The sequence below is a fragment of the Gobio gobio genome (assembly GCF_949357685.1).
Source record: "Gobio gobio genome assembly, chromosome: 7".
Lineage (NCBI taxonomy): Eukaryota > Metazoa > Chordata > Actinopteri > Cypriniformes > Gobionidae > Gobio > Gobio gobio.
In genome coordinates this window covers 53,705,189-53,732,374 of record NC_137103.1, presented here as the reverse complement: position 1 = coordinate 53,732,374, position 27,186 = coordinate 53,705,189, and the positions used below count along the sequence as shown (strand labels likewise).

At 38.6% G+C, this 27,186-nt stretch overlaps 1 protein-coding gene across 2 annotated transcripts in view; it reads left to right on the top strand.

Annotated features, from left to right (window-relative positions):
• The window catches only part of tanc1b (tetratricopeptide repeat, ankyrin repeat and coiled-coil containing 1b), a 321,757-nt gene that overhangs the window by 82,528 nt on the left and 212,043 nt on the right, over positions 1–27,186 (top strand). For both annotated transcript variants that reach the window (XM_079822412.1, XM_079822411.1), the window contains exon 3: positions 23,442–23,633. In XM_079822412.1, the coding sequence (XP_079678538.1) occupies positions 23,442–23,633 (192 nt within the window). The remainder of the gene's footprint in view (positions 1–23,441; positions 23,634–27,186) is intronic.

Here is a 27,186-nt window from a genome sequence, read left to right as displayed (position 1 = left end):
ACAGGGTCAAGAAGGACCAGTGGAGAACCGGCCACAGGGTCATGAAGGACCAGTGGAGAACCGGCCACAGGGTCATGAAGGACCAGTGGAGAACCGGCCACAGGGTCATGAAGGACCAGTGGAGAACCGGCCACAGGGTCAAGAAGGACCAGTGGAGAACCGGCCACAGGGTCATGAAGGACCAGTGGAGAACTGGCCACAGGGTCATGAAGGACCAGTGGAGAACTGGCCACAGGGTCATGAAGGACCAGTGGAGAACCGGCCACAGGGTCATGAAGGACCAGTGGAGAACCGGCCACAGGGTCATGAAGGACCAGTGGAGAACCGGCCACAGGGTCATGGAGGACCAGTGGAGAACCGGCCACAGGGTCATGAAGGACCAGTGGAGAACCGGCCACAGGGTCATGAAGGACCAGTGGAGACCCGGCCACAGGGTCATTAAGGACCAGTGGAGAACCGGCCACAGGGTCATGAAGGACCAGTGGAGAACCGGCCACAGGGTCATGAAGGACCAGTGGAGAACCGGCCACAGGGTCATGAAGGACCAGTGGAGAACCGGCCACAGGGTCATGAAGGACCAGTGGAGAACCGGCCACAGGGTCATGAAGGACCAGTGGTGAACCGGCCACAGGGTCATTAAGGACCAGTGGAGAACCGGCCACAGGGTCATGAAGGACCAGTGGAGAACCGGCCACAGGGTCATGAAGGACCAGTGGAGAACCGGCCACAGGGTCATGAAGGACCAGTGGAGAACCGGCCACAGGGTCATGAAGGACCAGTGGAGAACCGGCCACAGGGTCATGAAGGACCAGTGGAGAACCGGCCACAGGGTCATGGAGGACCAGTGGAGAACCGGCCACAGGGTCATGAAGGACCAGTGGAGAACCGGCCACAGGGTCATGGAGGACCAGTGGAGAACCGGAGACAGGGTCATGAAGGACCAGTGGAGAACCGGAGACAGGGTCATGAAGGACCAGTGGAGAACCGGCCACAGGGTCATGAAGGACCAGTGGAGAACCGGCCACAGGGTCATGAAGGACCAGTGGAGAACCGGAGACAGGGTCATGGAGGACCAGTGGAGAACCGGAGACAGGGTCATGAAGGACCAGTGGAGAACCGGCCACAGGGTCATGGAGGACCAGTGGAGAACCGGCCACAGGGTCATGAAGGACCAGTGGAGAACCGGCCACAGGGTCATGAAGGACCAGTGGAGAACCGGCCACAGGGTCATGGAGGACCAGTGGAGAACCGGCCACAGGGTCATGAAGGACCAGTGGAGAACCGGCCACAGGGTCATGAAGGACCAGTGGAGAACCGGCCACAGGGTCATGAAGGACCAGTGGAGAACCGGCCACAGGGTCATGGAGGACCAGTGGAGAACCGGCCACAGGGTCATGAAGGACCAGTGGAGAACCAGAGACAGGGTCATGGAGGACCAGTGGAGAACCAGAGACAGGGTCATGGAGGACCAGTGGAGAACCGGAGACAGGGTCATGAAGGACCAGTGGAGAACCGGCCACAGGGTCATGAAGGACCAGTGGAGAACCGGCCACAGGGTCATGAAGGACCAGTGGAGAACCGGAGACAGGGTCATGGAGGACCAGTGGAGAACCGGCCACAGGGTCATGAAGGACCAGTGGAGAACCGGAGACAGGGTCATGGAGGACCAGTGGAGAACCGGCCACAGGGTCATGAAGGACCAGTGGAGAACCGGCCACAGGGTCATGAAGGACCACTGGAGAACCGGAGACAGGGTCATGGAGGACCAGTGGAGAACCGGCCACAGGGTCATGAAGGACCAGTGGAGAACCGGAGACAGGGTCATGGGCGGCCGAGGCTCATTGATACACGTGTGGTCCGATCTAACACACAAAAATGATTTCTGAAGGATCATGTGACTCTGAAGACTGGAGTAATGATGCTGAAAATTCAAAGACTTCTTAAAAATAGTATTTGTCACTTTAGATTAGGGTCCAATTCTCTCTTATCAACTACGTCTTTTGTCTCAATAAGCTCAAAAGGTAGTTGTTAAGTTTAGGTATTTTTTATTATTAAAATGAACAGAACAGTTAAAAATGATTTATCATCAGCTGACTCCCAGCGTGCATTCTTTCTCATATTACGACACGAGGGTAAGGCTTCTTTTCCCATAGCAGTTCTGAAGAGAAGTGGAACATGTGGCGGCCCCTCAGTCCCGGAGCCCCTGGGGCCGCTGGGAAAGAGACTCCAGACTGATCTGCCAGTGTTGAGCTGCTCGGACTCCGCTGTGGGTTTGACTTCAGATGTCTTCACATTAACTGCCTCATGTTCCCATAGAGGAGGTTTCAGTGACGTGCTCTTGGCTTTAATAGTATTATAACTATTAGCTGCCTACCTAGGGATTATATGTGCCTTCTTCTAAGATTATCACTAGAACCGCCACAGGGAAAAATTTACCCATGGCTGTTTTTCAAATGTACATAACAGATTTCCAATAAAATAACCAGGTCTCCCAGTCACTGACTTTTACTAAAACTGTATTCTTTACAATCCCCTGTTGTTAAAAATTGTTTAGATAAAACCAGATTTAAAAACGGGGCATTTATACCTGTAAGCGCCAGCGGGTCAAGTTTACCCCTATAGAACTCCTCTATTTTTGCGCTGTGTTTGAGCAACGCGCCGGATTACTCAGTCCTTCCAGAAAAATGCGGCTTTTTTTGTGATTGTTGCGGGCAAAAATCCTTGATTATGCGGCACGTTTTCTTAAAAAATGCGATGAAAAATGCGGGATATTTATGCAATTTTATGCGATAAAATTGCGGGAACTTGCAAAAACTGCGGTTTGATGAGAAAGAGAAAAAAAGCACTACATCACAGAAAGTGCTGGAATATTTAAGTTCTCATCTTGTTTTATTGAAGACCTTAATAATGGCTCAAATTTACAAAACATTGAGTCAATAAAGTTCTGTAGCTTTACAAAAGGAATATGCTACAACTTCTGAAAAAATTAATAAATAACTTCCTGTTTTACAGATGTCGCTATACAAAACAGACATTTGAGTGCTTCCAATGCACAAAGTGCAATCTCTTAAAGGGTTAGTTCACCTAAAAATGAAAATTCTGTCATTAATGACTTCCCTTTATGTTGTTGGACACAAATTAAGATATTTTAGTTGAATTCCGATGGCTCAGAAAGGCCTCCATTGGCACAATGTACACTCTCAAGACCCATAAAAGGTAGCCAACTAAAGACGTCGTTACAAAGTCCATCTCACTACAGTGGTTCTACAATAACTTTATGAAGCGACGATAATAGTTATTTTGTGCAAAAAAAAACTAAATAACGACTTATATAGTGATGACTGATTTCAAAACACAGCATCATGATGCTATGAATCATCGAGTCGATTCATGATTCGGATCGCGTGTCAAACTGCTGAAATACGTGACTTTGGCGATCCAACCCGCTGAATCGACTCATTGATTCATAACGCTTCAAACCGCTGAATCAACTCATTGATTCATAACGCTTCAAATCGCTGAATCAACTCATTGATTCAAAACGCTTCAAACCGCTGAATCAACTCATTGATTCATAACGCTTCAACCCGCTGAATTGACTCATTGATTCATAACGCTTCAACCCGCTGAATCGACTCATTGATTCATAACGCTTCAACCCGCTGAATTGACTCATTGATTCATAACGCTTCAACCCGCTGAATTGACTCATTGATTCATAACGCTTCAACCCGCTGAATCGACTCATTGATTCATAACGCTTCAAACCGCTGAATCGACTCATTGATTCATAACGCTTCAAAGCTTCATGATGCTGTGTTTTGAAATCAGTCAGCACACAGGGAAACTGCTTTGCTCTTTTGCTGTTATTTTTGTTGGCCAATGGGAGTTTGTGCTTCATCATGGTTTCACCGGTATCTATGGTTTCTCCACGGGGTTTGAAGCTTTTCGATGACGTTCGCGTCGGGTAATCACGTCACTTCAAAACGTTCCCATGGCAATAGGCGGAAATGGCGGCTCTTGTGTGAAGTAAACGAAAAATTTTCAACTTTCTGCTAATATATATGACTTTTTTTGCAACGAAAATGCGGGGATTATGAAATCATGATAGCCCCGCATATTTTGCACGCGGAAATAGGCAATTTATGTGGCGAAAGTGCGGCGTATTTGAAAAAATGCGGCCCCCGCATGAATATGCGGACTTTGGCTGATTATGCGTTAAATCACGCGATCGCATAATCGCGTTTTTCTGGAGGGACTGATTACTGTAAACAGTCACACAACGCAGAACGCACGTCAAATAAAGATGTTTTAGCCTATTTATAAATGTTCAAACTTTGGATTAATTATGCATTTTTGTTTTGCAATTTTGTATTGAGTATTGTTTGCTACGGTGTTGCTATTTATTCAAGTCTGCCCGTTTCCTGAAAAAAAAAAAATCCGATATGATGGAATGATTAAAACATTTTTCATGATTATCCCAAGTTTATTGGTGTTGTTCTCTTATTCAAATTATAAATGATATAACTATACAAATGAATAATGAATTAGGTCAAACTGTGCACTTGAATTCGTATGTTATCCTTATCCTTATCTTATGCAGTGCTGTGAATTATTATTGCTCTTCATTGTCTATTTAGGGTATTTTAGTAATTTAATATGTGATTAATGACATTTATTATAATATTACACCACACGGTATTTATTTCCATCTAATTCTCGTCGTCATTTCCGGCTGGTTTAGCCTATAGTCACCAAAAAGTGATTAGTGTAGCCTGCTTAAAATAGCATAAAACAACAAGACAAAAACATATTTGATGACTAAAAATAATCATTTCATGACTCTTTACATTACTTTGTGAAGACAGGGGCATAATACAGTGACATATTAGGTTTTTTAGCCATATCAAAACAGTAATAATCTGCATGGGTACATTTTACCTGCTGGCGGTTCTAGTGTTAAAGGCCTTTTCATGTCAAGGATGATGCCATAATGATAAAGATATAGTTTCAACAATCGTTCTGAATATGAAAAGTCCACACCACAGCTCTGATGATATCGGCACAGAGGAACAATGTCATTGGAATCACTTTTTGAACAAATAAAAGCATTGACAGCCAATCAGAATCCATCCTGCTGTAAAGAGCTCGAGCACTGAAGCGGCAGACGTAAAAAACACTCGAGCTGCTCTTTAAGGCTGGGTCAAAAATATGATTCATAATAATCCATATTCAATTGTGAAATTTGTGTCAATACCCAGCCCTTGCACTGTTGAAAGCACCAGCAAACTTCAGCTCGAGTGTGTTCGTGAATGCATGTGACGCAGCTGATAGAAGCACAGACTCGTGTGTGTGTGTGTGTGTGTGTGTGTGTGTGTGTGTGTGTGTGTGTGTGTGTGTGTGTGTGTGTGAGTCGGATGCAGTGCTGTGTCATCTGGGTCTGTGGTTGACGGAGCGTCTGAATGGATCTCTGTAGAGAGCTGTGAGTGTGTGTGAATGAGAGGAAACTGTGTGTGTGTGTGTGTGTGTGTGTGTGTGTGTGTGTGTGTGTGTGTGTGTGTGTGTGTGTGTGTGTGTGTGTGTGTGAGTGCCTGTGGTTCTATTGTGAGTTGAAAAAGTCTGCAAATAACATGCTGTGTGATCCAGACACACATCACATCAATGCTGCACTCTTTCTTTCTTCCTTCCTTTCTTTCCTCCTTCCTTCCTTCCTTCCTTCCTTTCCTCTTTTCCTCCTTCCTTCCTTCCTTCCTTCCTTCCTTCCTTCCTTCCTTCCTTCCTTCCTTCCTTCCTTCCTTCCTTCCTTCCTTCCTTCCCTCTTTTCCTCCTTCCTTCCTTCCTTCCCTCTTTTCCTCCTTCCTTCCTTCCTTCCTTCTTTTCCTCCTTCCTTCCTTCCTTCCTTCCTTCCTTCCTTCCCTCTTTTCCTCCTTCCTTCCCTCCCTCTTTTCCTCCTTCCTTCCTTCCTTCCTTCCCTCTTTTCCTCCTTCCTTCCTTCCTTCCTTTCTTCCTTCCTTCCTTCCTTCCTTCCTTCCTTCCTTTCCTTCCTCTTTTCCTCCTTCCTTCCTTCCTTCCCTCTTTTCCTCCTTCCTTCATTCCTTCCTTCCCTCTTTTCCTCCTTCCTTCCTTCCTTCCTTCCTTCCTTCCTTTCCTCTTTTCCTCCTTCCTTCCTTCCTTCCCTCTTTTCCTCCTTCCTTCATTCCTTCATTCCTTTCCTCTTTTCCTCCTTCCTTCCTTCCTTTCCTCTTTTCCTCCTTCCTTATTTCCTTTCCTCTTTTCCTCCTTCCTTCCTTCCTTCCTTTCCTCTTTTCCTCCTTCCTTCCTTCCTTCCTTCCCTCTTTTCCTCCTTCCTTCCTTCCCTCTTTTCCTTCCTTCCTTCCTTCCTTCCTTCCTTCCTTCCTTCCTTCCTTCCTTCCTTCCTTCCTTCCTTCCTTCCTTCCTTCCTTCCTTCCTTCCTTCCTTCCTTCCTTTCCTCTTTTCCTCCTTCCTTCCTTCCTTCCCTCTTTTCCTCCTTCCTTCCTTCCTTCCTTCCTTCCTTTCCTCTTTTCCTCCTTCCTTCCTTCCTTCCCTCTTTTCCTCCTTCCTTCATTCCTTCATTCCTTTCCTCTTTTCCTCCTTCCTTCCTTCCTTTCCTCTTTTCCTCCTTCCTTATTTCCTTTCCTCTTTTCCTCCTTCCTTTCCTCTTTTCCTCCTTCCTTCCTTCCTTCCTTCCTTCCTTCCCTCCTTCCTTTCCTCTTTTCCTCCTTCCTTCCTTCCTTCCTTCCTTTCCTCTTTTCCTCCTTCCTCCCTTCCTTTCCTCCTTTCCTCCCTTCCTTCCTTTCCTCTTTTCCTCCTTCCTTTCCTCCTTCCTTCCTTCCTTCCTTCCTTTCCTCCTTTCCTCCCTTCCTTCCTTTCCTCTTTTCCTCCTTCCTTTCCTCTTTTCCTCCTTCCTTCCTTCCTTCCTTCCTTCCTTCCTTCCTTCCTTCCCTCCTTCCTTTCCTCTTTTCCTCCTTCCTTCCTTCCTTCCTTCCTTTCCTCTTTTCCTCCTTCCTTCCTTCCTTTCCTCCTTTCCTCCCTTCCTTCCTTTCCTCTTTTCCTCCTTCCTTTCCTCCTTCCTTCCTTCATTCCTTCCTTCATTCATTCATTCATTCATTCATTCATTCATTCATTCCTTTCCTCCTTCCTTCCTTCCTTCATTCATTCATTCATTCATTCATTCCTTTCCTCTTTCCTTCCTTACTTCCTTACTTCATTCCTTCCTTTCCTCCTTCCTTCATTCATTCATTCATTCATTCATTCCTTTCCTCTCTCTTTCTTTCCTACCTTCCTTCCTTCCTTCCTTCCTCTTGCTCTCTCTTCCTTTGCAACCTTCATAATTCTTTCTCTTTATCTTCCTCTTTTTTCATTCTCTTCCACTTTTTCTCCTCTAGCTATTTTTCCCTTTTCTTTTTTGTTCTCTTCCTCCCTTTTCCCGTGTGTCTCTCACGTTCCTCCTCCTCTTTCTTTGTTTTCTCTTCATTTTGCCCTTCCTCTTTAGTTTTTCTTCTTTCTCTTCCCTTTCTTTTCCTTATCTTTTTTTTCTTGGTCTCTTCCTTTTTCCCATGTCTATTCTGTTCCTCTCTTTCTGTACCTTCCTAATTCCTCTTCTCTGTTTTTCTTTTTTTTTGCCATTTTCTTTCTTTTCATTTTCTTCTTTCATCATTTTTCATCTTTTTTTACTCTGTCATTAATTCTCTTCCTTGTTCTTTTAATTTTCTCTCACTCTTTCCTCTGGCCATCCTATTCTCTTCTTTTGCATCTCTCTCTTGTCTCTCTCTCTCTCTCTCTCTCTCTCTCTCTCTCTCTCTCTCTCTCTCTCTCTCTCTCTCTCTCTCTCTCTCTCTCTCTCTCTCTCTCTCTCTCTGTTTTTCTTTATCTCCGGGGTTTCAGCCGCTCATTCAATCTCTCAGTCAGTCACCTTTGTTGATTTAACAAAGAGAATCTGCATGAATTATTCTCAGATTATGCGGCTGATGATGCACACAACATCATTTTTGCACATGTGCTGTAGACGTTGAGTAGCGCCGCTGGTCATAAGCGTGAATCTTTGCTCTCCTCAGGTCAGTAATTAAACTCAAACAGATCCAGCAGAACGAGTGTGTGACCCCGGATCGTTTCCACAGGCGCTTTACTGTATGTGTGACGAGCTGAGCCACGGCGTCTGAATACTAAAGGCTCTTTCTGTCTGAATAGGGCTCGTCCCTCTCAAGGTTACGTCCCTTTGTTCTGTGTGTGTGTGTGTGTGTGTGTGTGTGTGTGTGAGAGGAGGTGAAACAGGGGCTGGTGGGCTTTTATTCTTCAGTGTTTAGAGGCTTTAACAATGACGACTCGCATTCCTGAGGCCAGATTTATTTCTCTCGCAGACTCACAGAAGCCAGAGATACACCCTCATAATACATCAGGAAAACACACTACAGATAGAAGATCAATAATACAGAAGAATACATCAGATATAGTCAAACAATGAATATAAAGAATTATAGAATTATAGAATAAAGTAAATGCAATAGAATAGAAAGAAAGAAAAGTTGATATTTTTGCTTTTTGTCCATCCATCCGCACATATCTATCTATCCATCCATCCATCCATCCATCATTAATTATTTATTCCATCCGTCCATCCATCATTAATTATTTATTCTATCCATCTATCCATCCATCCATCATGAAGGATTTATTCCATCCATCATGAAGGATTTATTCCATCCATCCATCCATACATCATGAACGATTTATTCCATCCATCCATCCATCCATCCATCCATCCATTCATCATGAATGATTTATTCCATCCATCCATCCATCCATCCATCATGAATGATTTATTCCATCCATCCATCCATCCATCATGAATGATTTATTCCATCCATCCATCCATCCATATATTCGTATATCCATATATCCATCCGTATATCTATCCGTATATCCATATATCCATCCGTATATCCATATATCCATCCATATATCCATATATCCATCCGTATATCTATCCGTATATCCATATATCCATCCGTATATCCATATATCCATCCGTATATCCATATATCCATCCGTATATCCATATATCCATCCGTATATCCATCCGTATATCCATATATCCATCCATATATCTATATATCCATCCATATATCCATCCGTATATCCATATATCCATCCGTATATCCATATATCCATCCATATATCCATCCGTATATCCATATATCCATCCGTATATCCATATATCCATCCATATATCCATCCGTATATCCATATATCCATCCGTATATCCATATATCCATCCATATATCCATCCGTATATCCATATATCCATCCGTATATCCATATATCCATCCATATATCCATCCGTATATCCATATATCCATCCGTATATCCATATATCCATCCATATATCCATCCGTATATCCATATATCCATCCGTATATCCATATATCCATCAGTATATCCATCCGTATATCCATATATCCATCCGTATATCCATCCGTATATCCATATATCCATCAGTATATCCATCCGTATATCCATATATCCATCCGTATATCCATATATCCATCCGTATATCCATCAGTATATCCATATATCCATCAGTATATCCATCCGTATATCCATATATCCATCCGTATATCCATATATCCATCCATATATCCATCCGTATATCCATATATCCATCCGTATATCTATCCGTATATCCATATATCCATCCGTATATCCATATATCCATCCGTATATCCATATATCCATCAGTATATCCATCCATATATCCATCCGTATATCCATATATCCATCCATATATCCATCCGTATATCCATATATCCATCCGTATATCCATCCGTATATCCATATATCCATCCATATATCCATCCGTATATCCATATATCCATCCGTATATCCATATATCCATCCGTATATCCATATATCCATCCATATATCCATCCGTATATCCATATATCCATCCGTATATCCATCCGTATATCCATATATCCATCCATATATCCATCCGTATATCCATATATCCATCCGTATATCCATATATCCATCAGTATATCCATCCGTATATCCATATATCCATCCGTATATCTATCCGTATATCCATATATCCATCAGTATATCCATCCGTATATCCATATATCCATCAGTATATCCATCCGTATATCCATATATCCATCCGTATATCCATATATCCATCCATATATCCATCAGTATATCCATCCGTATATCCATATATCCATCAGTATATCCATCCGTATATCCATATATCCATCCGTATATCCATATATCCATCCATATATCCATCCGTATATCCATATATCCATCCGTATATCCATCCGTATATCCATATATCCATCAGTATATCCATCCGTATATCCATATATCCATCCGTATATCCATCCGTATATCCATATATCCATCAGTATATCCATCCGTATATCCATATATCCATCCGTATATCTATCCGTATATCCATATATCCATCAGTATATCCATCCGTATATCCATATATCCATCAGTATATCCATCCGTATATCCATATATCCATCCGTATATCCATATATCCATCCATATATCCATCAGTATATCCATCCGTATATCCATATATCCATCAGTATATCCATCCGTATATCCATATATCCATCCGTATATCCATATATCCATCCATATATCCATCCGTATATCCATATATCCATCAGTATATCTATCCGTATATCCATATATCCATCCGTATATCCATCCGTATATCCATATATCCATCAGTATATCCATCCGTATATCCATATATCCATCAGTATATCCATCCGTATATCCATATATCCATCCGTATATCCATATATCCATCCATATATCCATCCGTATATCCATATATCCATCCGTATATCTATCCGTATATCCATATATCCATCCGTATATCCATATATCCATCCATATATCCATCCGTATATCCATATATCCATCCGTATATCCATATATCCATCCGTATATCCATATATCCATCCATATATCCATCCGTATATCCATATATCCATCCGTATATCCATCCGTATATCCATATATCCATCCATATATCCATCCGTATATCCATATATCCATCCGTATATCCATATATCCATCAGTATATCCATCCGTATATCCATATATCCATCCGTATATCTATCCGTATATCCATATATCCATCAGTATATCCATCCGTATATCCATATATCCATCAGTATATCCATCCGTATATCCATATATCCATCCGTATATCCATATATCCATCCATATATCCATCCGTATATCCATATATCCATCCGTATATCCATCCGTATATCCATATATCCATCCGTATATCCATATATCCATCCATATATCCATCCGTATATCCATATATCCATCCGTATATCTATCCGTATATCCATATATCCATCAGTATATCCATCCGTATATCCATATATCCATCAGTATATCCATCCGTATATCCATATATCCATCCGTATATCCATATATCCATCCGTATATCCATCCGTATATCCATATATCCATCAGTATATCCATCCGTATATCCATATATCCATCAGTATATCCATCCGTATATCCATATATCCATCAGTATATCCATCCGTATATCCATATATCCATCCATATATCCATCCGTATATCCATATATCCATCCGTATATCTATCCGTATATCCATATATACGTCCATATATGGATATTTGATACCTCAGATATTTTATTCTGGGTTTCACGATAAATAAAACCGCAACCTCTCCCTTACACATTATATCTATTAAACATCAAACCTGTCCAATCAGAGCCTTTTTTAAATATCATCAGACTATTATAATTAGAAGCCTCAGTCTGTGCTGGCTAGGAAGGTCTGGAGAGGTTGTAATCAGCTGTCTGTTGACCAGTATAATCAGTTAGGCTTGGTTTCATGGGTTTCAATGCAGTGTGGTTTGCTTTTGGACCCAAAGAGCTAATTTAGGGTGGGGGAAAGTTTACATTACTGTCACTCAAACGGCCTTTCTCTCTACTTTTCTGTCTTTTCGCTTCAGTCTGTCTGCCCTTTAGTTTCTCGATGGCCATCTGTGGTTGGCCTGTCATGATTCAGCTCGTCTCAGGCGCTTTACCAAACTTTGTGAGCCGCCTACGTATGCAGCATTTTAAGGCGTCCCAAACAGAAGACAATGTAGTTATGTTACATTTTAAGTCGGGCTGGGCATTGACACAAATCTTTTACAAATGACATGAGACGTGATAGGGGTTTCGGTAAGTTTTGCTGTATCATTCAACAAGCCTCCTGATGTTCGTTCATGTTATTTGGTGCTGTAATTAATAGTAAAGTGGAAGAGATGATCAGTTCATGTGCCGCTTGACCTGAGGCGCTACATCGATCCGTCACGCCACATTAAAGTGCGTCAGTATTCGAGAGAGAGAGAGAGAGAGAGAGAGAGAGAGAGAGAGAGAGAGATGCAAAAGAAGAAAATAGGATGGCCAGAGGAAAAAAATCTAATAAAATTGAAAGAACAAGATGGAAGACAGAATTAATGACAGAGTAAAAACATTCAAATAAAATTGACAGAATTTCTTGGGTTCTTGGATCTATCTGGAATGATCCATCCATCCATCCATCCATCCATCATAAATGATTTATTCCATTCATCCATCCATCCATCCATCATGAATGATTTATTTTGTCCATCCATCCATCATGAATGATTTATTTTATCCATCCATCTTAAATGATTATCCATCCATCCATCTATCTATCTAGAATGATCCATCCATCCATCTATCTATCATGAATGATTTATGCCATCCATCCATCCATTTTGAATGATTATCTATCTATCTATCTATCTATCTATCTATCTATCTATCTATCTATCGATCGATCGATTGATCGATCGATCGATCGATCGTTCATGAATCATCCATCCATCCATCCATCCATCCATCCATCCATCCATCCATCCATCCATCCATCCATCCATCCATCCATCCATCCATCCATCCATCCATCCATCCATCCATCCATCCATCCATCCATCCATCCATCCATCCATCCATCCATCCATCCATCCATCCATCCATCCATCCATCCGATTGTTACAGTGTTGTTATTGTTAATTAAAATAAACACATTGGGTAACACTTTATTTTACAGTGTCCTTATGTTACATGTACAGAAATATTAAAAAAGTTAAATCTAATAAAAAAATGACACAAGCATGTAAAATTACTAACACATGAACTAAAATGAAAATGAAAACTGAAAATACTGTATTATAAAAATATAATAATAAAAGCTTATTTAAAATTTGCACAATCACTGAAGTGTTATGTAAAAGTTATGTTAGTAATTGGTGCAATACTGTGTTTTCAGGACAACAATAATTAGCGTTCACTCAAGTTTCCTATATACTCAGAAAAACAACATTACAAAGTCAGAATGTGATGCATAGCAACAAAAAAAAAATACATTTTCTTATTCAACCAATGATGTGAGGGGATATACATGCATATATTAGCTGATTGTCCAATGGCCGAGGTGGACGTGAAATGCACATTTCTGCACTTAAAAGCTTCTCTCTCTCAGTAGGTGTGCAAAGTATGGGACGTGACTGTGCTGTGGTTTAATTCTAGTGTTATTAAAAATAAAGACATTAAACTTAATTAGCTTGATTATAGTATTGTGGCATTATTGCAGAGAGTCTCTACTGTGTGTTTTGCATGAGGAGCGATATTTTGACTGCATTTATGAGGGATCACTTCAGTTTCGATGTTTTCTTAGAAGGTAAAGCACAAGTAGAGCGTTCACTGTGGTTTGTAACAGAGCTTCTCAGTTGTTGGCTCTTTTTCTTGTGGCGTCCCTTGTTTTCCAGTCTGTGGTTGTAGGAAATGACAGAGCAGTCCAGATATCCGTCCAACATGAAGAGCACATCCTTCTGTCTGAAATATGCAATCTCAGTGTTGTGGTCTGTTGCTCGAGAGAATTACTCCGAGTTTCACAAGAGATCTCTGTCCTCGACTTGACTTCAGCATGGCTTTGTCTCTCACTAGGTGTGTTTACATGGAGCACTGTAATCGGTTTAAAACTCCAATCCGAATAAAAATACTCCATATAAACACCTCAATCGGAATAAAAATGGCCAAACCGAATGAAATTGTAATGGGTTTGAGAGGGGTGGGATAAACCTTTTCATGAACCGATCAAACGAAAAATTCCACCATCCGATTACTTTGAGCGCACGTCTTTCTGTGACGTGATATACAGCGCGCGCCTCCTCAACTGAAGAGCGCGCGCCGCGCTCACACCAGGCTAATGTTGACAAGAGAGGAAAGTTCATTTTTCTGAGGTATTAAACTTTTTATTTCGTAACGTGTTATGAACATGATGTTTGAATAATGACACAGACATAGCCTGGCTACAGTATCTCATCTTGACAGCGTTTGTCCTGGGCTTCAACTGCACCTGACAGAATAATTTATTTTTCTGAGGTGATTTTTACACTTTACGACAAATAATAAATAGCTTTTCTAAAACTCTACAAGTCCTGGTGGCCGTTGAGTTGAGAGCTGCCATTTCAACGGGGAACATTCAAGCTGCTCGCTGTTTCTCGTTAGTTAAGTTAGCTATAAAAAAAAAAAATCAACTACTGCTTCAAATTGGTTAAGTAACATTACCCACAGTCTACTTTAATTACTTTTGTTAATATTTATACCTTTGTGATTATGGTATCTTTCCTTAATCATCTGAAATATATATGTTTAGTACTACTAGTAATGATGCTGAGCACGTCTTGAATGCTTCATTCATGTTTCACCGTATATCCTATGTTTTTATTAATAATTTGAGTGCATTTTATTGTTAATTTTGTGTTTTTTAAAATAAAGGAATTGAATTATTTTTTGATTCCGCATTCATCATTCACAGCTGTTGAAATAGCCATTGTATAGGACATAAATTAGGTTAAACTACTGCATGTCCGCCCACAGAAAAATAAATAAATATAAAAATTACCAACACAGAACTATTGATCCACGATACGTAACGAATCTGAGGCGGCAGACAAACTGTGTGCGCATGTCACAAAAGGATTCCTACTGAAAGTCAGCACATGTAAACACCAGATCGGTTTAGATAACGTCTCATGTAAACAGTCCACAGAATCTTTCAATCGGAATGATTTTAATCGGAATGACAAAAAAGTGCGCATGTGCGCACGTGGCTAATGAAAAATGTTTTTCCAGCTGTCACTTAAAGCACTTTCAAGCTTTCCCAGCAAGTGTTGTCTGATCAATACAGCAGTGCAATCATGCTAATATACAAGTGTTCACCTGTTTCTCATATCTGACTGAAACTAGCAAGATTTTATGCATCATAATTACTTCCACTGTAAAGGGACGTCTCATCGTTGTTGTCTCAGGGAAGGAAAGAGTTGTAAAATGTATAGTTAGTTTTGCAAATGATTCGTGACACAAGTCTCTCTGTGCCAAGCCTCCGAACGTGAACGATTTACGTCTGTTTGGGTGAGATGGCGTGAGTTATAAAACAGTAGGAGTGGGCCAATAACATGAGCACAGTCCTGATTTCACCCTGAACTTCACTAGTTTCATTCTCTTTTTTTTTGCTATTACAGTTAACGTTTAACTAATCTTGAAATCATGTTGATTATAGTATTTATATCTATAACATATTTAGATCAATGGCATTATATTCAGATCTATGGCATTATATTCAGATCTATGGCATTATATTCAGATCTATGGCACTATATTTAGATCTATGGCATTATATTTAGATCTATGGCATTATATTCAGATCTATGGCATTATATTCAGATCTATAGCATTATATTCAGATCTATAGCATTATATTCAGATCTATAGCATTATATTCAGATCTATAGCATTATATTCAGATCTATGGCATTATATTCAGATATATGGCATTATATTCAGATCTATAGCATTATATTCAGATATATGGCATTATATTCAGATATATGGCATTATATTTAGATCTATGGCACTATATTTAGATCTATGGCATTATATTTAGATCTATGGCATTATATTCAGATCTATGGCATTATATTCAGATCTATGGCATTATATTCAGATCTATGGCATTATATTCAGATCTATGGCATTATATTCAGATCTATGGCATTATATTCAGATCTATGGGATTATATTCAGATCTATGGCATTATATTTAGATCTATGGGATTATATTCAGATCTATGGCATTATATTTAGATCTATGGCATTATATTCAGATCTATGGCATTATATTCAGATCTATGGGATTATATTTAGATCTATGGCATTATATTTAGATCTATGGCATTATATTCAGATCTATGGGATTATATTCAGATCTATGGCATTATATTTAGATCTATGGCATTATATTTAGATCTATGGCATTATATTCAGATCTATGGCATTATATTCAGATCTATGGCATTATATTCAGATCTATGGCATTATATTTATATATATGGGATTATATTCAGATCTATGGCATTATATTTAGATCTATGGCATTATATTTAGATCTATGGCATTATATTCAGATCTATGGCATTATATTCAGATCTATGGCATTATATTCAGATCTATGGCATTATATTCAGATCTATGGCATTATATTTAGATCTATGGCATTATATTTAGATCTATGGCATTATATTTAGATCTATGGCATTATATTTAGATCTATGGCATTATATTTAGATCTATGGCATTATATTTAGATCTATGGCATTATATTTAGATCTATGGCATTATATTTAGATCTATGGCATTATATTTAGATCTATGGCATTATATTCAGATCTATGGCATTATATTCAGATCTATGGCATTATATTCAGATCTATGGCATTATATTCAGATCTATGGCATTATATTTAGATATATGGGATTATATTCAGATCTATGGCATTATATTCAGATCTATGGCATTATATTCAGATCTATGGCATTATATTTAGATCTATGGCATTATATTTAGATCTATGGCATTATATTTAGATATATGGGATTATATTCAGATCTATGGCATTATATTCAGATCTATGGCATTATATTCAGATCTATGGCATTATATTCAGATCTATGGCATTATATTCAGATCTATGGCATTATATTTAGATCTATGGCATTATATTCAGATCTATGGCATTATATTCAGATCTATGGCATTATATTTAGATCTATGGCATTATATTCAGATCTATGGCATTATATTTAGATCTATGGCATTATATTCAGATCTATGGCATTATATTCAGATCTATGGCATTATATTCAGATCTATGGCATTATATTTAGATATATGGGATTATATTCAGATCTATGGCATTATATTCAGATCTATGGCATTATATTTAGATATATGGGATTATATTCAGATCTATGGCATTATATTCAGATCTATGGCATTATATTTAGATCTATGGCATTATATTTAGATATATGGGATTATATTCAGATCTATGGCATTATATTCAGATCTATGGCAGATCTATGGCATTATATTCAGATCTATGGCATTATATTCAGATCTATGGCATTATATTCAGATCTATGGCATTATATTTAGATATATGGGATTATATTCAGATCTATGGCATTATATTCAGATCTATGGCATTATATTCAGATCTATGGCATTATATTCAGATCTATGGCATTATATTCATATCTATGGCATTATATTTAGATATATGGGATTATATTCAGATCTATGGCATTATATTCAGATCTATGGCATTATATTTAGATCTATGGCATTATATTCAGATCTATGGCATTATATTCAGATCTATGGCATTATATTTAGATATATGGGATTATATTCAGATCTATGGCATTATATTCAGATCTATGGCATTATATTTATGGCATGAAAGGTTGCAGTGATGAGCATTGTAGCCGATCCCAGACATGTTGAGCTCATGAATGCTGTGATCTTGTTATTGTAACTTGATTTCTGCACACAAATGAATGCTTTCATCATAACTAACAGTGCAAACACAATGTAAAGAAGAGATTTGATGATTATAACAGGAGTTTTAGCGTGTTCGCGTGTTTGATTGACAGCTCCAGTGATTGTACAGGGAGCGTTCTTTGATCGCTTTCTATATATAAATTAATCACAGATTAAATAACAGATTATTTTCATCATACTAAGAGACACAATGTGAATTTGAGCGTTTAGTCACTGGTTTGATTTACTGACACACAGACACAGAACATCTGACTGTACATAATGTCTCAGATCAGGCTTACGGTTACTTACATGTTGTGGCATTACTGTCGAGTCCATATGGTAAAAGTCTGTTTGCAAAGCCTGCGGCGAAATTGCGACTGATTTCCCAAAGAATCCACAGTGAAATGCACCGTATACAAATAAATAAAGCTCAACTGAGACGTTCACATTGTTGAAAATAAATGAGCACATTCCTAGCATTAGCATCCTTTGGAACGTGATGTTTTTAGTCTGTTTGTCTCTCCTCGTCATCTCACTAACACTCAAGTGGGCGGGGCCAAAGTTGCAATGATGAAGTGGGCGTTGATCTATGGCAGGCACATTCCACAACGAGTCGTTCTCTGGGCTTGGTTACAATAAAAGCTGTTTTTGGACTAACAAGGAAGTTTTGAGTTCTGAAACATACAGGACATTCTTATAGTATGATGACCTCTTATGTCAAAAGCTCAAGGAAAATTTCATTTCTCCGTTCATGACACCTTTAAAAAAATATAACAGTGTTGTTTAATGCTGCTGGTAAATTATGCGAAAGCAGAACTGTATATTTGACACTTTTTTTTCATCATATTTTCCATCCAGCCCATTTTGGGGACCAGCCCTCCTGTTCCATTTGTTTTTCTTTCATTGTATCAGCCAGTTCAGATAAACTGGAATAGTGAATGCAATCCTACTACATCCTGTCTCTGACCAGACGCTCGTGACCCCAGTGGGTGTTGAAAGAGAGCGGAGGTGTGATTAGGGCACGCTGACTTCCTGTTTTCATCCGTTCCTCACCATTTATTCGCTTTTTTAACACTAGACATCTTTGTTTTGCTCTTCATCAGTGGGAGAGAGTGGGTGGGAGTAGAGATGAATCGAGACTATGGTCAGATTAATGTACTGTCATTGTGTTTCTTCAATATGTGTGCTTGCATTGAATGCATTGCAGTGTCCGACTGACCTTGTACATGTCAAAATGCGCAGTATGCAAAAGAACATATGCATATGCAATTCAACTTGATCATCTACAGTGTGAAGAAATGACAGATGTGATTTTTAAAATCACCATTTTATTCGATGCTATATTTTCACACAAAATTGCATTGAAGTTTTTTACTGCATATGGTAATTTAACAACTGTCAATTTTTAAATAGTATTTCTTAAAGGGTTAGTTCACCCAAAAATGAAAATTCTGTCATTAATTACTCACCCTCATGTTGTTCGACACCCGTAAGACCTCCGTTCATCTTCAGAACACAAATGAAGATATTTTAGTGTAAATCTGATGGCTCTGAAAGGCCTCCATTGGCACAATGCACTTTACACTCTCCAGACCCTTAAAAGGTACTAAAGACGTCGTTACAAAGTCCATCTCACTACAGTGGTTCTACAATAACTTTATGAATCGGCGAAAATAGTTTTTGTGCGCAAAAAAAACCTAAATAACGACTTATATAGTGATGACGATTTCAAAACAAAGCATCATGAAGCTTTGAAGCGTTATGAATCAGTGAGTCGAATCAGTGGTTTGAATCGCCAAATTTCAGCAGTTTGACACGTGATCCGAATCATGAATCGACTCACTGATTCATAACGCTTCGAAGCTTTATGAGGCCGTGTTTTGAAATCGTCATCACTATGTAAGTCGTTATTTAGGGTTTTTTTACGCACAAAAACTATTCTCGCCGATTCATAAAGTTATTGTAGAACCACTGTAGTGAGATGGACTTTGTAACGACGTCTTTAGTGCCTTTTAAGGGTCTTGAGAGTGTAAAGTGCATTGTGCCAATGGAGGCCTTTCAGAGCCATCAGATTTACACTAAAATATCTTCATTTGTGTTCTGAAGATGAACGGAGGTCTGACGGGTGTCGAACGACATGAGGGTAAGTAATTAATGACAGAATTTTCATGTTTGGGTGAACTAACCCTTTCATGTATTTTTTAAAGTAGGCAGTTGTAGATTACAGATGTGCAAATACATCTATTGATGCTACTGGACACATCTTCAGTAATGTTCCTGGAATCATTGGGTGTTTCGGGTCTTTCAACATCATACACCCTCATCCAGGCGACCCAGCTGAGGCTGATCAGACCCCAGCTTGTGTCCTGTTGGCGAAACTTATCTACTTTGCCCTCATGGATCTGCTCTCTTGAGCCATGGCCATCTTGAGGCTTTCTCTGCTGCTTCGGTGGTGTTGTAGGATGGCTCTTCTCCTCCTCCTTCCATCGATGCCTAACAGACTGAAGGCTCTGAACAGGGATGGGGACGCGAAGCCTCTGCTTCCGACCTCATTTGGGAGACACCTTGCTCTCCATCCTGCTTGTCGACACTCGCTGACCGGTCCCTCGTACTTGGCGAGCTTCCTTTCAAAGGCCTATTCCAGGCGATCTATCCAAGGGACTGTTAGCTCCAACAGAACCAGTGTTCATTTCGTTGACGAATAATTTTCGTCATAATTTTCGTCAACTACCTTTTTTCACTGACGAAAACGAGACTATAACTAAATAAAAACTAGAGTTGGATGACAAAAACTATGACGAATACTTTTTTTTTTTGTCAACAAATAAAAACGAGACGAAAATGTTATGGAGGGACGATTAGGGAAGAGATCCAGTCAGAACTGATGTCGTGTGTAACAGATGCGCACATTTGATGTGAACTGATCTAACGGCTGGAAAACACGGCTCACACATCCCCAATCCAGCGCTCCAGAGCGGCTCAATCAATCAATGAACATTAGCACACATTTATGCCAGACAATTGTTTATGAACTAATGCTGATGAATAAGGACAATGTTTACTTTACGATGTTTATACAGTAATATGTTTTAGACGGTTGTAACAATGCATATTTTATCTCCCTCATCTGAACTTGAAGCATTCTGCAACTGCCATAGTAAGGCGTAGACATTTCAAAATAAGAGTCAATGTGTGTTTCGAGCTTGTTTATAATTAAAAGTCACGCATTATATATTAGTTTTTGCTTACAAAATAAACTATATTTAATTGAATTCCCATTTAATTCATAGTCAGGAGGAAAGACCAGTATTTGACACATATTCAATAAAGTATCAGGGTTATAATAGTTCACTAAAACCATAAAATCTTCATTACTTGAAATTAAATAAATGTTAACTGAAATAAAATAAAGAAATATCCAAACTTATTTGACGCTTTAGCTGAACCTGATATGGCCTACTAACTAAAACAGAAATACAAAGTTATAAAAACTATATAGATGTTTTTAAAAAACAAACAAAAAAGTGAATTGAGCTCTTTCGTGTATTTTTAATGTCAAAAACTAAATGATGTCAAAATGTCAGTTCAAGTGACAGTCGGTTATGTAATGCTTAAATGCTTAATGCATTACAATTGAACTAAACTCATTAGATTTTAGGACTAAAACTAGACTAAAATTAAAAACAATGACTAAAATATGACTAAAACTAAATGGCATTTTAGTCAAAAGACTATGACTAAAACTAAATCAAAATATGCTGTCAAAATGAACACTGAACAGAACCACGGGTTTGGTGGACTCAGACACGTTTGATCCCAAAAGCATTTGGTTTAAGTGGCACGAAACAATCACAGCTCATCAGGTTTAACAGCAGCAATTTCCCAAACATTAAAAGCAAGAAAATAATAATAAAAACCTTTACGATGGAGAATAGAAGCAGGGTTTAATCTGTGCTGTGAATAGCGGGTCATGAAAATACTTTTGAGACGCGTTGTTCTGTATTGTTATTGCGCTCTGCTTATTAGTTTTTGTTCCCTTGATGGTGTTCAGGGATTACAGTAAAAAAAACATTATAGGATTCTGCCACATTTCAGTGTCAGTGTTTTTATTAAGACGACCGAATCAAAGTCCTCCGGGGTCATTGTTGGAAGAGTGTCAGTCAACTCATGTTAATGTTAAACATGCCCGTCAGTTTCACTGAGGCTGGGAAGTGGATTATTCATGTTAGCAACATTTTAAATCATGTTTAAAAATTTTTTTTTTCTATTCTAGTTTAGGCTACTCTGAGTAATGTCCAAAATGTAGTATTTCAGGCACTTTTTGCGTCTCTTCGCCTCTTCATGACGGATTGCTTCCTGTACTCCTCAGTTGTAAGTCGCTTTGGATAAAAGCGTCTGCTAAATGCATAAATGTAAATGTTATCAACATGCTAATCATGCTTTTTGCTTTCTCTGAGTAAAACCTTCAAACGTCAAGCTTTTTGAAAGTTATTTTAAGCTTTCAGACCTGGCTTTGTCAATGCAACATTAAAGGCCTTTGCACACTGAGTCCGATGCGTATTAATGAATGTGTTACGGAAAAAAACGCAAAAAAATACAAAATGCCGTCTTCAAGTAGTGAGGATGATTTTTTTTTTGTCCACTCTCGTCTTAAAAAAGAGAAAAAGAAAGAGGAAATAATGGGTCCATCATCCACTACTGCGATCGCGGAGAGAGGAAGGAGAGTTCCACCTCCTTATAGGATCTGCGGGATTATCCAGACCGATCCAAAGTTTACTTTAGACCGTCAGTGGCTCAGTTTAAGGCTTTGCTAGCCATACTGGAGCCACATATTAAAAAGAAGACCACCAATCTCCGTGAATCAATTGATCCTGAACAAAGACTGGCAGTATGTCTCCACACACACACACACACACACACACACACACACACACACACACACACACACACACACACACACACACACACACACACACACACACACACACACACACACACACACACACACACACACACACACACGCGGTTTACAGGGACTTGGTGAGCTATAATTATAGCTGTGATATAATAATATTAGTAGTATTTTTGATACAATAATATATAAGGGTATCTGAGCACTGGCGATTCATTCACCAGCATTGCCAGCAGTTTTAGGTTGGGCATCAGCACTGTAGATGGGAAAAACGGATGCGAAAAACGCAGAAAATCGAACCTGTTCCGAATTTTTTTTTGACGGACGAAAGTTTCGGAGGCAGTGTGCAAGCGTGATTGACATAACGTGAGGTCGAATTTATTTTTTGACGTGCGAAAATTTCGCATGCGAATTTCGGACTCAATGTGCAAAGGCCTTAAAGCTTGGCATCAAACTTTACTCGTCTTTAGAATATATTTGCAATGATTTTTGCTGTCAATTTATGCCATTTTTGTTTCTTTGTGCCTGATCAGGAGAGCCGTATCCTCTCAGTGCCCAGCGGAGGTGTCCTGGTGGAGGGATGCAGGATCCCCATCCGTACTTGTCCACAGACGAAGGCCTCAAACTCAGCCTGGCTAAAGGAGTCTCCATGTCTCTCCCCTCGTCCCCTCTCCTGCCCCGACAGACCTACGTGATGGCAGCTCGCCCAAGCAAGAAGTCTCCAGGTGGGATGTTTATTAAAACTATCAGTTTAGAAGCATCGAAATGTTTGAGTTGCTCTGTTTGGTTTTGCAGGCAGTGCAGAAATTACACACTTGAATGGTGTGTAATTACATTTTTCATAAAGAAAATGAAGCAAATTTTGGGACTCAAATACATGTATAATGCATTATAAAGGTTTTCATAATGTACATTGTAATGTATTACGCACCGATCAGGCATAACATAATGACAGGTGAAGTGAATATCACTGATTATCTCTTCATCACCTGTTAGTGGGTGGGATATATTAGGCAGCAAGTGAACATTTTGTCCTGAAAGATGCTTATAATATTTGCAGATTCCTTGTTACATCTGAAATTGGTTGTTGTCATGTGTTTTAATGCATTAATATTTTCAGAGTAACAATAAATAGATAAGTATTATAATGTATTGTATTATAACTGGGGTTACAATTATTCATGAGGTCATACAATGCATTATAAGATGCATTAAAAAGCATAATTAATACATTAAAATATGTTTATAATGCATTATATAAAGGCTTTACCATTTTATTTTCCTGCACTATGGAATTATTTCCTCCCAAATTGCAAATTTGGATGTTTTTACTATTTAGCTTTTTTTCCCATTACTGCAATACAGGACAATCATTTTGGGATTGTTTTATTTATTTAAATCTGCATTATTAAAAGCAGTACCATAAATAGATGTATTCAAACATATTTATTATATTTTTATGTTTTAATATATTTATTATATAAAAAAAAAATAGTTGTCACAGTATTTATTTATTTTTTAATAATAATAATAATAATGAGAATTGGTGGGGAAATGTATGTAATTTAGGGATGCACGATATATCGGCAACATATCGTTATCGGCCGATAAATGATTATTTTTGATGTTATCGTTATCGGTCCAATAAGAAAATTTGACCGATATAGTCAAGCCGATAGATAATGTATTATTTCCTTCAGCTGAGACGGACGCGCTGTCCACCATGATGGGTTTGAATTGCTCTAAATATGTTTGGAATCACTTCGAAAAGGAAAATACAGTTATGTGCAACATGTGCAGCGCAAGTCTTCTATAATCTACATAAAATGATAATGAGAATAGAATAGGCTGTAAAAGAGCGTTGTGTTTCAGCGCGTTTGTTGAGGGAAGAGCGCGCCCACGGAGTTACACCTTCATGACGAGCACAGTCAAGTTCGCTTGTGCATTCACAGCCTTTTGTGCCATTGTAAGTTGTAATATTATATTTATTATTATTCTGTGTATGTAATATCATATAGGATGCGTTTGGTTGAGTAAATAAACGATGCAGTAAAGCACTTCATTGTACCGGTCTTTAGCTTCAGCGCGCGCCCACGGAGTTACACCTTCATGACGAGCACAGTCAAGTTTGCTTGTGCATTCACAGCCTTTTGTGCCATTGTAAGTTGTAATATTATATTTATTATTATTCTGTGTATGTAATATCATATAGGATGCGTTTGGTTGAGTTAATAAACGATGCAGTAAAGCACTTCATTGTACCGGTCTTTAGCTTCAGCGCGCGCCCACGGAGTTACACCTTCATGACGAGCACAGTCAAGTTTGCTTGTGCATTCACAGCCTTTTGTGCCATTGTAAGTTGTAATATTATATTTATTATTTTGTGTATATAATCCCATATAGGATGCGTTTGGTTGAGTTAATTAACGATGCAGTAAAGCACTTCATTGTACCGGCGCGCGCATTTCAAACAGAAATGCACAGCATTAATAACTACTGGGACTGTCCTATACATAACACTGCAATGAGAATATTTCTGTTATAAAACGTAGTGAATTCTCTGGGTTTAGTTGTTTTTCAGCGCGCTGTTGTGGGAAGCGTCAACAACGCATTCTGACCAGCACAGTCAAGTTCGCTTGTGCATTCGCGTCATTTTAAGCATATGTAAGTCGTAATATTACGTTTTTGTAGTATAAACATCTGATTAAAGTCATATAGGATGTGTTTCGTTAAGTCAATAACCCGCAGTGCTTCACTGTACCGATGATCATCTTAAGTTTCAGCACGCTCTCAAACTGGGGAAGAGCATCCACAGGAGTTATAACCCTTCACCTATGCGTGATTTTGTGCTAATATAAGTTGTAATATTATATTTATTTTGTATAAATATCTGATTGTTCTCATATATGATGCGTTTAGTTGTTAATTAAACTTCTAAGCGCTTCAGTTTATGTTTGTTCGTTCATTCTCTCCAGCTTCAGCGCGCTCTCAAACAGCAACATTATTCCTAATAGACTAGACTAATATTACAGATGTTTACTATTACTGTAATATTAAACATATTTTTTTTTTCAAAAACACAGAAGCATTATTTTTTATAATTAGCACTTTTATTGTTCTCGTATCATTTCCATCAACAATATGGTTTGATTAAAACCATTTCTTTATCGTCTGTGCGGAGGTTATTTCATGCACTTGCATTCTGATTCTTTATTATGCAGCCTAAGTAATGCTGTTCAATTACTTGTTTGCATTATTTAGGTATATTATTTTTATTTTTTAGACAATATAATTTTTGGTAACATTTTACAAATAAGGTCTCATTTTATTAATGCATTAACTATCATGAACAAACAGAGAGCAATAACCTTTGTTTCTTTTAGTAATAAAATGTTTGTGTTTTGTAACAGTCCATTCACAGTTCATACCTAATGTTAAAAGACACAACTTTGGGTCTGAATATGTTGAGATTAACATGAACCAAAATGAATAAATCCTGTTGAAGTATTGTTCATTCATTGTTGGTTAACTAATACTAACAAAAATTAAACCTTATTGTAAAGTGTTAAAAAAAAAATTTGGCCATAGGAGTGTAAAATTAATTTGAAAAGGTAAGGAATCTCACACTGGTTCAAATAGGCTACTGTAGTGTATAGGTTTGATTTATGTTGAAGTGTTTGGGACATGGCTTTTAATGGTGAGCCTTTTGTTTTTGTAATCAGGCTCTCAGAGTTTATTAAAATTTGTATTTAGATTTATCGGCCAATATATCGGTTATCGGCTTTCAAATATTAAGAATTATCGGTTATCGGTATCGGCCAAAATGTTCATATCGGTGCATCCCTAATGTAATTGTCTTAAAAATAATGGTATTTTAAGTAAATAGTGAGATATTTGACTTTTTGGAGACTTTTGGCAAAATTGATCTCATTTGTGATTTCATCTTTTCTGCATTTTAGATTCTTCATCCTGTTTTTAACTCTATTAATTTGTGTTTTGGTGTATTTATTTATCTCTGATTGTCTTTATTTGTATGTATGTGAGGTAGAAGGTGTAAGAAAGCATCTGTTAGTTAATTTGCATCTTGATTGGGTTAGTATGTTAGTACATTCAAACACAAGAGTGTGTGTATGTGTGTATGCAAACATAGTGTGAGGTGTTTCCCACACCAGCTCTGTGTTAAGGACAAGGTCATGAGCAGCTGAGATCTTCAAAGGGCTTTGCTGGTTGTCTCTGGACTTGTTTCAACCTGAGCTTTGTTTTTGGAGGATTTAGCAC